The sequence below is a fragment of the Harpia harpyja genome, chromosome Z, assembly GCF_026419915.1.
Source record: "Harpia harpyja isolate bHarHar1 chromosome Z, bHarHar1 primary haplotype, whole genome shotgun sequence".
In the NCBI taxonomy this organism is placed as follows: domain Eukaryota; kingdom Metazoa; phylum Chordata; class Aves; order Accipitriformes; family Accipitridae; genus Harpia; species Harpia harpyja.
This window is the reverse complement of record NC_068969.1, coordinates 95001348-95017818: the sequence shown is the minus strand read 5'-3', so window position 1 is coordinate 95017818 and position 16471 is coordinate 95001348. Positions and strand designations below refer to the sequence as shown.

Below are 16471 nucleotides of genomic sequence, written 5' to 3'. Positions count from 1 at the left end.
GTAACCTAGCAAAACAGGCCATTGCAGACATGGAAGCATTGCTATTCCTCAATTATTTTCTCCATTTTAGAACATGTTCCTACAGCCTGTGCGAGGGTGGACGCATTACGATCTCATGGATACCCACGAGAAGCACTGAGGCTAGCAATAGCTATTGTTAATACATTAAGAAGGCAGCAGCAGAAACAGCTGGAAATGTTCCGGGCTCAGAAGAAAGGTAAATGTGGGGAAGAGAGAAGGGCAAAGGACGTTGGAGGTGACAATAACACCAGACTGGAACTTTGCGTGAGAAAACCAGTTTTGAAACTAAAGTGAAAGAGGTGACTTTAGCTCTTTGGTCCAAATGATCACAGTGGTAATGTCACATTGTGGATGTCAGAGGTTTTCTGTAAGCTGGCTTGTGAGCTGTGCAGAGCAAGGGCTCTGTTCTGACTTCTGCAATATGTATGGTGTGATGGGGCCTCTATCCCAATCAGGATTTTTGGTTACACAGTGAAAATACTCACCCTGTGTAATTTACAGGCTTTTAAACAAAGCTTTGCATTTGGCATGTGAGGTGTTTAAAATAATTTTTTTCTCTGATGTATATTTTAGCTAAACTATATATTTCTGAGGTGTAAGCCTAAAGTTGACATTGAGGGTAACAATGAGGCAAAGTCTGCAATACAAAAATTCATCAAATTTGGCAGTTTGTTCCAAAAGAGTCTCTTACAGTGCTCAAAATTTTTGTGTTTCTGAATAAAGGTGGATTGCTTTTGTTTGTTTTTGAAACACTGGTTTTTATAAAATGTTGTGTGATCCTCTGATGAGGACTACCCCTGGTTTTCTTGAAGGAATGTTCTCCTTCAGATACAGTTTCTATGCCGTGAGATCCTTGCTACCCAAAATAATCCTGCACTGAACTTTGTCGTTAGTTTGAAAGGCAGTGGAAGAAGGGAATGGCTTTGTGGTTAAAGAATGCACGCGGGAAAACTGGAATTACTTTCTCAGCTGCTACAAGAATCCCTTAATTCAAATTTTTAGATCTTCATTGCTACTCTTAACTATATATCCTCACGTATTATAGGCAAAAATACCAGTGTGAAGTCACATGTATAAATTTTTCAAGTGAGTGTGCAGATGTTTTCCCAGAAATGAGCATTTAGAAAACAAGGTAGACACCTGACTGAAAAAAAATTGGCTGGTAGTTCCTATGTGCCTCCCATTTTTTTTTTTTTTTTTTTTTCCACAGTACCCAAGGAAGAAGGGGTTTGGGGGCACTATTGTGGATCCTAGGTTTGAACAAAACTTAAAAGCACTTTGTATTATTACATAGGAGAATTTGCTGTGTCTTTTTTATCATGTAATGTATCTTTCCTTAACAAGTATTCTCTTAAAAGCTTTGCAGCTTTTCTAGCTTCTCAGACTGGGGGGATAAGTAGTAAGGGGCCTATCTGTGTGTGTGTATGTCTGTACCTACCACTGGCAGGTGTGAAGGGTCTGCTGCAAGTGTGCTGGTTGTAGTACTAGTCCTTTTCATTCCCAGTTGCTAGTGCAGTATTAGACATTCAATACTTCTGTTAAGTTCCTTGCCCTGTGAGCAGTTTCTGTAGCTGTCAACTAATACTATGCTATTATAAATAAAAAAATGGATTGTATGAAATGCAGTCCATCCTACCCTAAAACAAAGTTTGTCGTTTCTATGTTGTCACTCGCTGCTTTTTTATTTTTTTCCTCTTACATGTGGAATTTTTTAAAAACACATTAGTACAGCAAAATTTGGTGGTCTTTATAAGCAGATGAATTCTGCAGCTACAGCCCACTTTAGGTTTTAGTTCAGCAAACACCACATGCTTCTACTTAGCTTTTATTCATGTGACTGATCTGACGTCCGTGGAACCACTTGCGTGATTTAAAATTAAATGTCTATATGACTGGAAGACTGAAGCCTTTGTTTGGCATGACACGAGGGAAGCTCATAAGTAGGCACAATAGAATAAAGGGAACATAAGTGAGTCAGTAAGAAGTCACTGTGATTAATCCTTTTTGGTAATATTACTTGCTTCTGCCTGTCGTCTTTAGTACATGCTATTTGTTAGTAAGACAGTGATTTACTAGTTTGTTTTTCATACTACATATCAGTGGATTCTTTAAAAAAGCCCCACCCTTCTGACAGTATGGCTGTGTTTCATTTTGTAGCCCCACACATTTAAATAGGCAAGAAGCAGGATTTAAAAGCTCTATGATAATACGTAGGTTACTCAGAAAGATGGCACTTCGTGAACAACAGAGAGCAGAGGCAGCTACAAGTTAGTGTGTAACAGGCAGAGAAACAGAGCATCTATAATGGCTTGTATACGGTTTTTAAATGGTCACCCATAATGCGTCTGATCTTTCATAGTTCAGTCGTGTGTACGTGTCTAGGAGGAGAAAAGTTGGGAGTTGGAGTCAAAGGGGAGCTGTTGCCATAAGACTCTTAGTAAAAAAAGGGATTTGGGGAATCTGTAACATCTGTTACCATAATCACACTTCCTTCAATTCACTGTGCTAAACAATTTTTTTGTGCTCTAACCGAATGAGGGGTGAGGGCTACAAAATGAAGTATCCATGAAGGTGTTTGTTGGCTGAAGTTTTAGAATGACAAAAAATGCACTTGACCCACTTAAAGGATAATTTTTTCTTGTATACCTCATTTGAACTTTTTTTTTTTAAAGGAGCTGTCATCCTGAGTTTATTGCTTCAATAAATATTTAGATGCAGGATAACCTCATATTTTATTTATGAAATTGGAACATATTTTAGAATATTTTCATTTGTTTCAGTGCCATCAGATTACTTAAAATGTAAAAATGGTACTGCGCCTTTCTGAGTAAGGAAACTTGTGAATATTTTACCAAAAAAAGTATTTGCTGTAATTTTTCAGCAAACATTTTCAGAAGAGTTACTGGTATTGAATAAGAGAATTTCAAAAGACACTGCAGTTGAATTTTTGGCCCATAATACATTTTTCTAGTGCTCAAAATGTTTGGCCTTCGTTCTTTTTTTCCTGTTTTAACATATTCACGAAGGGCAATGAATTCATCCTGAAAGATTCTATTTTTTCCTTCCAAGCAGAAGCTACTGGAAATACTTTGAATTCTGTACTGAGAGCATTTTAATCAGTTTTACTTTTGTAATTCTTTTGAGCGGCTAACGTGCTCTCTTTCCCAACCTTCTCCCTCCATCTTTTCTGTCACAGAACTTCTCCACAGAGGAGTAACCTCAATAACAAATCTTGAAGGTTGGGTGGGACACCCTTTGGACCCCATTGGCACCCTCTTCAGTAGCCTGATGGAAGCCTGCAGGGTGGATGATGAGAGCTTCCATGGATTCTCAGACTTCACGGGTAAGGCTAAGCAAAGGGAGCAATCTTCTATCCATCTTCATTTACCGGAGGCATTTTTCTATCTTGCCTTTTTTAATCAGCTTCAAAGCCAGTGTTCTTATAGTATAAGAACTCACATTTGCATTCCTTAAGAAAACATAAGGGAGAGAAAATGTTTAAAGTAAAATATGAAAGCACTTAAAAAATTACCAGTTACTCATTCTTGAATAGAATTCTGTATTTCACACTTGAAGTAAAACTGAATAAGACTTTACAGCAGCAGCCCTCTCCACACACATTGCTCTGTCTTCTTTCTGAGAATTTGCAGGACATCACAGGATCACAGAATTGCTGAAGTTGAAAGGCACCTCTGGAGATCGTCTAGTCCACCTGCTCTGGTCAGAGCAGGGTCACCTAGAGCAGGTTGTCCAGGACTTGTGTCCAGCTGGGTTTTGAATAACTCCAGTAATGAACACTGTACAACTCCTCTGGGCAACCTCTTGCAGTGTTAAACCACTATCACAGTAAAAAAAGTGTTTTCTTATGCTCAGATGGAATTTCCTGTATTTCAGTTTGTGCCCATTGCCTCTTGTCCTGTCACAGGATACCACTGAGAAGAGTCTGGCACTGTCTTCTTTACATTCTCCCATCAGATATTTATACATTTTGGTAAGATCCTCCTGAGCCTTCTCCTTTCCAGGCTACATAATCCCACCTGTCTCACTCTCATTGCATGAGAGATGCTGCAGTCCTTTAATCATCTTTGTGGCCCACACTGGATCTGCTCCAGTATGCCCCTGTACTGGGGAGCCCACAACTGGACATGGCACTCCAGGTGTGGCCTCACCAGTGCTGAGCAGAGGGAAAAGATCACCTCCCTTGACCTGTTGGCAGCGCTCCTCCTAGTGCAACCCAGGACGTTATTGGACGACTTAGCTACAAGTGTACATAATACTTCAAACGGATGGCAAAACACATAAAATTGATCACATACGTGGTCTATAAATGATATGAATTGGAAAGTAGCATTGCAGTATTGATACACAATTTAGGATAGGTTGTGTATGCCCATTTTAATTTCAGTATTTGCTTCCCAGGAGCTTGACTGATTAATTCCTTGTTCTCAGTCTCTTTCCACCTCTGCGGTAGCCTCTTACCACCACCTGTGTGGACAGAAACTGGATTCATCCCTCTACCTGCAGCTTTTTTATATGCACATCTGCAATCTTCTTGAGACTTTGCCTCAAAACTTCCAGATGGGATGCTTTAACGTTGTGGAGTTCCTAGGCCTATTGTATTTGCACGATCCTAATAGCTTCAGCTGAAACCTATGCAGTTGTATAAGCACCTTTGCCTTCCTCTTACACATCAGTGCTTTAAGGAGATATAGAAATGGGTGGGGGAAAAAAAATTGAAATGGATCTTCCAATTTTTGCCCCATTAACACAAAGCTGGAGAAACTGCCTTTCCCTAATCATGCAGTTTAAAAATGAAAACTTTTGTTTTTACTTGAGTGGGCAATTTAAAACCTAATCATTCTGTGTATTTCTGCCATGTGGAATTGGATGGGATATTTTAGATTGAATCATTGGCTTTTGAGGGTGTGCTAGTAATTTAGACCCTTAAAAAAATAAAGTAATGCTAAGAGAGGAAGCATTTGTTTGTGACATTGTAGGCAGATTATGGGTTAGAATGATTTGCTGATGTGTTTTTCTTTCTGTGTCATCCCTTACAGAGAACATGGGGCAATGCAAATCTCTGGAGTACCAGCACCTGCCTGCACACAAGTTCTTAGAAGAAGGGGAATCTTATTTAACGCTGGCTGTGGAAGTAGCATTGATAGGGCTGGGACAGCAACGAATAATGCCAGATGGCTTGTATGCACAAGAGAAAGTTTGTCGAAATGAGGAGCAGCTCATTTCTAAGCTACAGGAAATTGAATTGGATGATACTCTGGTGAAGATTTTTCGAAAACAAGCAGTCTTCCTATTAGAAGGTAGCTCAATACAGATGCTAACTGCTTCTTTAAACTGTCTTCGCTTACACAAGCACACAGAACTTCTATTCCTGTGGAAACTGCCTTACATACTTCAGATGGTTTTTTGATGTAGAACTCCAGCAAAATTTTGTTTCCAATCTGTTGTGAAAATCAAACATATTTCAGATATCACATGACTATAGAGATAAGGCTTCTATTGACCTATAAGCCTTTCGTTTTAATTTTGATTACATTTTGTTCTTTAGATTTGTTGCTTGTCATAATCTCAGTATCCTGATTATACAACCCAGGCTTACCATTGAATAATATAGACATCAGTTATCATCAGTTCTCAGGTAGCAAAATCATAAGTGTTCCTTGTATCCTGAAAGAGGGACTGGCAGCTTTGTAAATGTATGAAGATTTTTACCTCTCTTCCCAAGTGAAGAGCTCAGAAAATTCACTTAGGATTGCTGTGACAGAAATGTAACATTTTATTTGTAGCAATTAGGAAAATGGCTTGCCTTTGAAGTTTGTATCATATGTGAAAATTGAAGTATGTGGCCAAATATTGAAGCCTAAGGCCTGCTCTTGTGACTAAATTTTGACCAAGACAAACAATTTGTGTTTGGGAATTAGCCAGTGTGTTGCAATAAAATCTGTACAAAAAAGTGCATACTTTTGCCTTAGCTTTTAAAAAGGCTTAACATGTAGCACTTAAGCCTCATGTTCAGAGAGTAGTCTCATGGGTTCTGAGGTTGTCTTTCTGGTTATTTGTTTCTTAAATGGAAGAAAAAACTGTACAGGAACCAATTAGGCAAAGGCATGGTCCAGGTTTTGAGTGCTTGCTCAAGGGATGGTGAAGAGTGTGGTACTGCTCAAGGTAGGTTGTGAAGACTCTTACACAGCAGTCAGGTTTTGCTTTAAGACATTTGTCTTTTAAAACTTCCTTTTTAAATGGAAGAGGTGCATTATGTTGTTTAGGGCTCTCAGCTTTGAGTCACTGGGTTTGCCCATATCATTAAAGACTTTGGTACCTACTGATGGTGCCATTTGAAACTGCAGAGAAGCCATAGCATGGAGAGAGTTTTCTTTATGGTGTTGTGACTGCACTGCTGCTTTGTGGCCTTTGGACAAGAACAGCTGCTCGCTGGATCCAGCTGTTAACTACCATACAGGGATCCTATGGATTATAAAATCAATTTCCTGCATCTGTTTACTGGTAGGGACGCTTAATGAGGAAAAGGCAGGATTTCTCTGAAGTGTTTTCTGATCATTCTAGTTTACTACTTTGATCACTGAAATTCTTTTAATGTTTTCCTAGGGTAGTAAACAAGTGATCGTAGCAGGAAATCTGCTAATATAACTACCTACAAAATTGCAGTGGTGAGCAGTGTGCAACAATGGTCTTGCATTACTGTGTGCTGAGAAATCTGGCTTTCCTGCAATTGCTTCAGTTTACTCCAGGATAGGCAGAAACTGCCAGCTCACATGGAGGAAAAACTCTGCAGTGATTTAGGATGCTAATCATATCAATTGTGTTTTTATAGTTAAAGTCCTGTAGATATAATAAAGAAAGCTTAATCCAATATTAAGCTGATTTCTGTGCTGTTAATGCAGATTAATGTGTGCTGTATGTAGCTAAAGCTGTAAACTAAGCTAAAAAAAAAAAAAGCTAAAGCTGTAGCTTTCCCTTTCAGTGTGTGGGAAAGCAGAATGTAAGGCTGTTTTGCAAGAGCTGTTCTAATTTTTTTGCTTGACTGCTAAGTTAATGGCAGAATATATTTTCATATAAATGCTTTGTCATGTATTCTTTGTGTCCTAACTGAGTTTCTGACTCGACCACCAACTGACAAACATAGATGAAATGGCTTCTTTCATTGAAGCAATACCAGCTAGTTTTGAATGGCTTTCGACTTCATTTTAAATGATTGAGACACACTGTCACCTACCAAATCTTCATTGACATTTCCTTTCTAATCAGCCCCAGTCTTCAGAAATGCCTACCTATGAAGCTCAGAATTTTTTCATGCCTAGTGATTTTTATCTTTGCATGTTGTGCTAAGGCATCAGTCAGGAAAACATTGCTGAAACAGCTTGGCTGTTTCTCCTCGTCTGCTCTCCTCATCTGCTTCAGTGTAGAGTCAGCCACGTTAGTTTGAATTGCTGCTGGAAGCAGTTTAAATGACACGTGACTCTGCAGTGAAGAAGTGTGCTGCTTCATCCATCCATCCAAGTGTGGTGGTTTGGAGTCTCTAGTAGAAGAAGTAGTAGTAACTTCTAGGACTGCTGGCTGCTATCTGTGCAATAATAGTCCAATAATACTTAATGTAAGATTCTTACTCTGTATCTTGCAACTTTTAATGCCAGAACCTGTAGTCACTGAAGTAAAAAACCGTTTGACACCGTTTTCCTATTAACAGCAATAACAGTCTTAAGGTTGCAGGGAAAATGTAAAAATGGGATTCATATGCACTGTGAACATTCAGAACTTGGCAAGGAAATAGTTGCATTTAACTTTGTTGTTGTTGTCAATCCTGACACTGCTGTTATGAAGTTGAAATACTATGCTGGCTGCGCTGAGTGTGAGCAAAATCTGTTGCCCCAACAATTGGAATAGTTTTCCCACAACAAATACAATTTTTAAGATCATGTGGCTATAATGGACTAACAAAACCAGCTTTGGTGCAAGATCTGACTTAGTCTTCTCTGGAGACCAAGTGCAGACCAAAGGGTTATTTAAATGCCTAATGTCAGGTGAGACATTAATAGGGATCAGGTGCTGCTGTGGTGATTGGTCATGTAACTTCAATTAAAGATATGCATTTTTCCACTGTAACCACTCTTCTTTTTTTTTTTTTTTCTTTTCTTTTTGTTTTCTGGTGGATTTGTTATAAAGCAGTCATGCACTAACAGAGTGCATAGGGATTCATGTGCCTTCGTGGAGGCAAAGCTAGGATTATCACTTGCTACTTTTGCATACCATAGGCTTGCTGAATGAGCCCCGTGGAGCACTGGAACCATTCTGTCATCTGTATATGCACTGGTAGTGTGCTTACTACTATACAATTTGCAGTCTGTCTTGTTGTCTCAAAGAATATATGGTATTTAATATACTTGTAATACACTGTATATATGTGATATATGCGTAATATATTTCACAGAAAACAGCAATATAACTACCTTTTGTACAGCAAACTTTGTCTCTGAATACCAATTCTAACTGAAGGTATAGTGGATGTTTTTAAAGGTCCAGAAGTTGGGTTTTAGCAGTATGTAAAGACTGACATTCTCTTTCTCTTTCCCGCAGCTGGACCATATAGTGGTTTAGGCGAAGTCATCCATCGAGAGAGCGTTCCAATGCACACATTTGCCAAGTATCTCTTCACCTCTCTCCTACCTCATGATGCTGAATTGGCATACAAAACTGCACTGAGAGCCATGCGGTATGTATTCATGAGTCGTCTAGAGAGAGCACAGGCAGCAGTTGGGAAAAGGGGAGGAAGCTTGGTAATCAAGACCTAGTCTTTTTTTCTAAAAGAAGCATTCTTCCCTTTGAGGAGAAATTATTTTGGTTCTGTCATCTGTAAAAGCAATTGGTGTCTGTAGTAGCTACAGTATAATCATTTATAAATGTACAATTAGTGTTTATCTACAACTGTAAAGCAGCAGTTTCCATTACAAATTCTAATAGAATCCCGCTCTTGGGAGAAGTGGTTTTGTGTTAAACAACAACAGCTTTAGCACGTGAGTTCTCTCACCCATGTGGTTGTGTGTGTGTGTGATGGTATTGGCAAGGAAATGAGGGAAGAGGCATCTCACCAGCAGTCTCAGCATCATCTGCTGCTTAGCCTGTTTGGTAGGACTATTTGTTCCACTGGCCTGCTTTACAAACTAACTCTCAATGGTAGATTTGAAACCATATGGCATGGTCTGAGCCAGAACTTTTTTCTTGTGCTTCATAACAAAGCAGTCTTGCCCACATGTGGGTGAATGTTGGGATTTAAATGGAGTATGTCATACGACAACAAAGTGTCTTACTTGCATCCCATTTGTCTTCAGTAATAAGGAAAAAGACGTTTCTCAGAGTGTTCAGCGTCTGCACGGGTCAATGACCCATGATGGCAGCTCTGGAGTATTTTACCTCTCTGTATTCAAAATCATCTGTTGCCGTTTCATTTTTTGAATGCTATTTTAGTGTGTGGAACACTCAGTATGAAATCGATGGAAGCTGAGACCATAAAGCCTTTCATGCATACACCTCAGGTCTGCAAGGATAGGGTTGTGCTATCCTTGACGGTCACTTCTGTCTACAGTTCTCTGCTTGCAGTACTGAAACATAGGGAGCAGAGCCTTGGAGAATGTGGCTCTGCAGTGACCTAGTTGACTGCTCACTTGGAATCTGAACTTGAATGTTTGGCTCATCCCTTGTTAAGCCTGAATTTTACCCAGGCTTTGGGAGCCAGACTTTAATGGTGATGTTTAATCACAAGGTAGCTTTGCTAAAACCTAGCTAAATAATTGATGTTTGAAGGCGGGGGAGGGGGACAGCAGGGAAGTGAAGAATGCTAAATCTGCTTGTGCTTGTTCTGATGTTCCCTAATCTTGCCAAAATTGCATGAAAGCCACCAATTCACAACAGCATTTCTTTTCACAGCAAAAGAACATAGAAGCTGGCAATGAAATTCAAAGTGACAAAAGATTTCCCCAAAACAGTGTCTGTCTTCCATGCTCTTTGTCGATTTACTGTTACTCATAACCTAATAATCACTTTTTGCTTTAGGTAGTTGGGATTTTTATGGTTTATTGAAACCATCTGATAATCCATCTCTCCCCCCTGCCCTCTCTCTATGCTTGGAAAAAATCAGCTGAAGAATTTATATTTGTTTTATTTTTATGTATATAAAGCTATATAAAGAGGTGTCTCACTGGTACTAAGGAAGAGATTTCACTCTTGATACAAATCAACAGGGAAGTCTTTTTTTTTTTTTTATATCACGCACATACATGTATCTGAAAATGTTAATATAACCTGCTGATAGTTATTTACGTGGTGTGTTGTATTTGTATGTGCCTTCCAGATACTTTCCCATATATTCAAAATTAGCCTTTCTCAGGGAATTCTTAAAGACACTCTCACATGCTTCAGGAAGGTACAGAAAACTGATGGAACTTAAAACTATGTTACTGCAAAAACAAGACATGCACTCCAGTTACTTAAAGAACTTAGGTATTTATTTAAGTGCAAGAAATTGCAACTTATGTTTAAATGAGCTTATTCCATAAGAAATATTTTATCACAGAAAATCACAACACATTGGGTTTTCAATATTCAGTAGTTGCAGTTTTATTGACAAAAGAGATCCAGTTTCCGTTGTCCTCCCAGATGACTTCCTGCTAGAAATTCACTTGCATATGAAAGCTGCTAGAAACAGAACTCGGATCTTAACCCTGATCAAGAAGCTAAGCACCTGAAAGGCTTTTCTTCTGGACATAGTCTTATTACTGTCATTTGATGTCTTACTAAACATTCATGTCCTGAAACTATGCTTAATTGTATTTAATAAAAATGCCTATTTTTGTTCACTCCTACTTTTTGCATTGACATTTATGTAGTATCTAGTGTACTGATTGTATCTAGTGTATTATAAGTGCCATCAGTTGAGTCAACAAACACATTAATTTGGATTTTCTAAGGTGAATAAGACTGTTGTAGATTGACATACTCAAATTTTTGCTTCAGGATTAGAAAATGGAGTCTGAAAAGTAACTTTAAAAGAAACTTCCTCTGTCACTGCTGTTTGGGACCCTAACATCAGATTATGGTACATTATAAAATGTTGGTAGGCTAAAGTTTAATGACTTTAAAAAGTAGTCATATTTGAACAGTAAAGTGTCCTTTTTGGACAAAATTCATGTCTGAATTTATTGCAAGGTCAAAATCTGAATGACTTGTTGAATATCCCTATCCCTTACTTTGAACATTTGTAAGTGAAGAAAGTATGTTCCAAATATTGAAAAATATTTACATGCTCTCAGTACAGTGGAGAACTTCTCCACTTTCCTTGCTTGAGGGCTGTGGTTCAAAGACTGAAACAAGGCAGGGAGAAAAGCTTCAGCTTTATACATGATGCAGAAACTCTCTGCTGCCTTGGCTAATGGGTGGCTTCATTGTCCTGTGAATTCCTGCAGATGCCCACTGATGTAGGGAAGTTTGGCAAATGGACTTCTAAGATTCCCCAAGAAGAGAAGTGGTTTTCCAGTCTTTCTTTTTGTAACCAAAAAGGCACAATTCATAAACAAGGTCAAGTGTTCTTGCGGCTTTAGTTTTGCTTATGAGTAACCTAATGTAATAATGATTTAACGAAAGAGGGTTTCTTCCTTATTTCAGGTTGCTAGTATTGGAATCTACAGCTCCTTTGGGAGACATATCCCGCCCGCACCACATTGCATCAGTTGTTCCAAACCGGTATCCCCGCTGGTTCACCCTAAGTCACATTGAATCCCAGCAGTGTGAGCTGGCATCGACCATGCTAACAGCAGCCAAAGGTACGTTGCTGTCAGTTATGTACTCAACTAAATGTATGCTTTTAATATTGCATGGAGTAAACAGGTTATAAAACTTGTGTTTAGGAATCCAAATTGCAGTCTGTCAGGAGCTTGAAATGGGTACAACAAACTGAACTGGCTTAAACCTGTCAATTTTCTAGCAAAGTAGTTAAGCTAGCTAGATGGTAGCCAGATGAGCTTGATTTGAGGCTGTTGAGACAGCTCTTTGTTCTTCTGACACACAACATAGACTCTGAGACCTAGGAGTGGTTGAATCGATTCTAAAATTCACACATCAGGATGACTTTTGGCCACGTACTGTACTAACACCATCAGGCACTAAAGGAGGTTGTGCTGTCTTGTATCTTTCATTCAGATGTGATTTAATTATGGAAGGTTTCTGAAAACAAAGTGTGTGTAACTGAAACATTGTACTATTGCATAGCAAGGGCTGGCTCAATTATAATGCCTCAATGGCTCAGGCTCAATTATAACAAACTGGATGTTTTGGGAGCTTGTTCCATTTTGGTGTTTCTTTTTACACCTTGCAGGTGATGTTCGGAGGCTGGAAACAGTGTTAGAATCCATCCAGAAAAATATCCACTCCTCATCACACATCTTCAAACTTGCCCAGGATGCATTTAAAATAGCAACACTCATGGACAGCTTGCCAGACATCACTCTTCTGAAAGTTTCTCTGGAGTTGGGCCTTCAGGTATTTCCCTTGTTCGCTATTGTTACAATAGAAGAAGGGAATTTGACCCACTGTTGCTGGGTATAGCTTTTAAGCACTGAGGACCATACCCTTTTTGGGCTCTGTCTGGAGTTTTTAGATTCTGTTTTCTGACAGAGTTCAATGGACTGGTAAACACAGACCCAAGGGTCTGTGCAGCCCCTTTGTGCCATTCAGGTGGAAGAGAGAGCTGGGAGCCGCTGGCTGCAGGGCATTCTTCTGTGCAGGGGTGAGAGAAGACCAGTGCAATGGGTTCAGGAGTATATGTAGGACTGGCTTGAAAGCAAAATTATTCTGCTTGCCAGAAATGCACTGTATTTTCTGCATGCCCTTGAGGGGTTTCTTACCATTTCTTCCTTTCCTTTCCCTTAAATGAGATTTGGTAAGTGCTTGTTGGCTTACTAGAGAAAGCTAAGGTTAACCATAACGACCTGTTTCTAAGGCAGACTGTGCTAAAAGGACCCCTCTCACTTCCTTCATCAAAATACTGTTCTCCACAAGCTTTGGGACAGTCAGATGCATCGGACTCAGCTTGAAGTGTACAAGAACCTGAGATCAGTTTTCAGGCTCTTAGGAGCGACTTTGCAAGCTGAAAGGAGACAGCTAAGTTTTAGGTATCTGGAGTAATATTGCCTGACACTGATCAATCTTGGAGTTTACACAGTTCATTTCAACCAAAATAAATCTCTTCATCCCTCTTCAGGGAGTTCTTCAAAAATACCATGCAAAGATCAGAAAACCATTTATTACTTTGCTTCAGTAAACAAAGCTCCAAAGACTTCTGGGGAAAGGATATTATTCCAGTTGCTTCTCATGCCAAAGAAAGGTACTATTTGCCTATTCTAGACGTTTAGAAGCTAAAGTCTTTAATCAGAAAGCTTAGATTCTGTATGCTTTGTTAGCCTTTCATATTCCCAAGGTTGCTGTGGAAATCTGCTTCTTTTTTCACATCTTGGTATGTTTCTGCCTTAAATGTTTGTTTACCTGAGAGAGAAAGATCCTTATGACTGACCTGTGTGTCACCTCAGGCATTCACCCAGTATCATTCAGTGGTAGCAGCACACTTTGGATATCACCGTATTCATGGATACCACTTTGTGGTTGATGGTGTAATCAGAATGTCTTCAGTGAGATCTAGTGAAAGAAGTACCATGAACCCATACTTTCTCCTCAGTCCCAGGGTTTGGAACAAACTGGTGTAGAACTTGTCCACTGTCCTGTCCCAAGCTTATGAGGGTGTTTTAAGAATCTTAAAGGTAGTTTCCTTTCCAGAAGAAAGATGCATAGCAGTTTTCTGGTAGTAACTCACAGCTGTGTAGATTTCTACAGTAACGCTTTTCCTGCAAAAACCTGTCAGCACTGTCTCTAGTGGCCTACACATGCTTCCCCCTTCCCTGCCCCCTGACTTAATGCAATTAGATTGTCTGTATTCACTATCTAGTATGTGACTACTTGCGACATTTTTGTGCCCTAGAAAACTCTTTCTCACCTCACGTGGTAAACTAAACAGCAGTGTCCTCACAGGTACACTGTTCTGCCTCAGCTACAGCAGTGGCAAGTTGGCCTGTTTGGGCTGAGGAGACAACACCAACAATTTCACAACTCTGTCACTGGGATTTCTGACAGAAAGCCTCTTACATTGTTCTAGATTTGGGAGTAATGTATAGACTCCTGGGTTCTTTCTCCCTATTTCCGATGGCAGCATGTGTTATGTGACTCAGCAGAGGGAAGGCTTTTAAACTGGCTGTGGAAAGAGGTCATCAGCATGGCCAAATGGGCATGGAGCATCTCAGGTGTATTCTGTCCTTCAGAACCTTACTGGCACAGACACTGTAAGATCTGCAGGTGCAGGAGGGGCTTCTGTTCCTCGTGTTTGCCCGTTGTATGCTACATCAGTGCAAGTAAGTATTACCACACACATGTAAACAGGTACTGCTGGCAGAGCTGCTGAACATGTTAGTGCAGGTGATCACTCTGTGTATTTGGCAAGTGGTGTCCTTTCCCCCAAAACCTGTGAATGAATGAATAAATAATTACATAAATAAACCTCCTGCCAATGTGCATGATGAAGAGGTTTCACTTTGGTGCAGGAGCTAATGGTTGGCCAGTTCTTGTATCTCTTATGGGTGGTGAGATCTTCTGTTCTGCTGTAAGAAATTCTCACAAAGATCCATCAAGACAAAGTCAAGGTTATTCTGTGTGGAAGAGAGCTTGGCTTTCTGATGAGCTATGTAATTCCCAGGGACGTCTCATCATTTTCAGACTTCCTGACTTGTTGAGAAGCTCTCTTCAATTGATAGCACAGATTTTGGATAGATCTTGGACAGATGTGGAACTCCCTTTTAGGAAGAGGTAGCTCAAGAATGTATTGAGCAGAAGTGAAATAGTTCTTTGGCTACATGTGCTACAGTATGAATTAACTTCAGCTCCGCCTTGGTCAGGACATCAATACATGCTTTATTTGAAATCCTTGGGTTTTTTATCATCAGTAAAGGGCCCCTCTCTTGCTGTTCTCAGCTTGTCAGTTTAATCAAATGAAAGGAACCTAATTCCAGAATAGTTTGTCAAGAAACTTTTCCATGTCAAGAAACTAGATATGGTATTGGTTTTTTGCTCTTGGGTTAGGGCTGTCTGCACTGGGACTATTATTATGCCTACTACACATGCTGAAGGCTCTTGTGAATGCTGATCCTTTTACAGACCACCATGGTGAGGGAAATCATCAGGGAAGACTTTCAAAGAAGTCGTCATTCACACTGGCTGTTTTTTTTACATCCCCTCCCTCACCAGTAGCAGAATTCAGTCCATAACCCTGTATTTTCTCTTGGATTCACCTCTGCTTGGGGGAAGCTGAAAATTTGTCATGGATATTGGAAGAGTGTTAGCCTTCAATTTGTGTGTGCATCAATACAGGAAGTCACCTAGACACCTTCCCTTTGATGGACAGAATGGGACAGATAATAGGACTCCGAAGCATTTTGTCTTGGGCCTGCATGTTTTTCTTCCAGAAGGACTTCAAGCAAAGGCTGATTCCATCATTTACTGTAGCCGTATTTTCATATTGTAAAATTGCTTGGGTTGCTCCTTACAGATCAGTTTGCTTTCTTTCAAATTGCTATTCTCCAGTCTAGCGCTTAGATTACTGTTTAGTTAAAATGATACCACAATATCAGAAGCCAACAAAGCTGGCCTTATCCTGTTACTTTGGGTGATGTAGAGCCACTCACCAGGGTCTCAAGGTGGGAATGTTTGGAGGCCAGCTTGGAACCACTCATGGTTGCTTATAACGAGACTTCTTAAAAATCATCTGTGCATTTGTGCTCCTTGGCAATCTTTCCATCTTCTTAATTATCCTGTCTACAGTGTAGGACTAAAGGAGGTGGCAGGAGTAACAAATATGATAGAGGGCTACATGCCACTTTGAAGTCACCTTAGGATTGGGAGAGGATATGACTTGAGAACCCTCTTACAAATGCTGCTGACTCCAAGCTGTTTTGTGAGTGCATTTGTTGAGTTTAATATGTGAAGATTATCGATGAGAGCTCTATGATTGACATATTATGCTCTTTATTTAATTGCTACTAATAGTAGTATTATAGTATGATCACTGATACTCTAAGGGGAAAAATGCTTGCTTGCTTCGTCTAGATCTGTGGGGTCTGTCCAGGTAGCTGAAGCAAACTTTACATGCAATTTCCGTGCTGTGTTTGGTTTACTGAATAAACGTATTTGCCCATGTTTTGAGAAACAACATAGGCAATAACTGCAAGTGATGTAAAATATAGGCACTACAATCAAAGCTTAGAGTCCTTTTTCTAGGATTCTGATAGTTTTATGATAGAAATTCTTTGCAGGGACTCCTTGTTCA

At 39.7% G+C, this 16471-nt stretch overlaps 1 protein-coding gene across 3 annotated transcripts in view; it reads left to right on the top strand.

The window, feature by feature from the left end:
• Positions 1-16471, top strand: part of ZSWIM6 (zinc finger SWIM-type containing 6) — a 111886-nt gene that overhangs the window by 89821 nt on the left and 5594 nt on the right. For all 3 annotated transcript variants that reach the window (XM_052775656.1, XM_052775654.1, XM_052775657.1), the window contains 6 exons: positions 71-217; positions 3218-3364; positions 5079-5339; positions 8632-8767; positions 11713-11870; positions 12422-12585. In XM_052775656.1, coding sequence (XP_052631616.1) covers positions 71-217; positions 3218-3364; positions 5079-5339; positions 8632-8767; positions 11713-11870; positions 12422-12585 — 1013 coding nt within the window. The remainder of the gene's footprint in view (positions 1-70; positions 218-3217; positions 3365-5078; positions 5340-8631; positions 8768-11712; positions 11871-12421; positions 12586-16471) is intronic.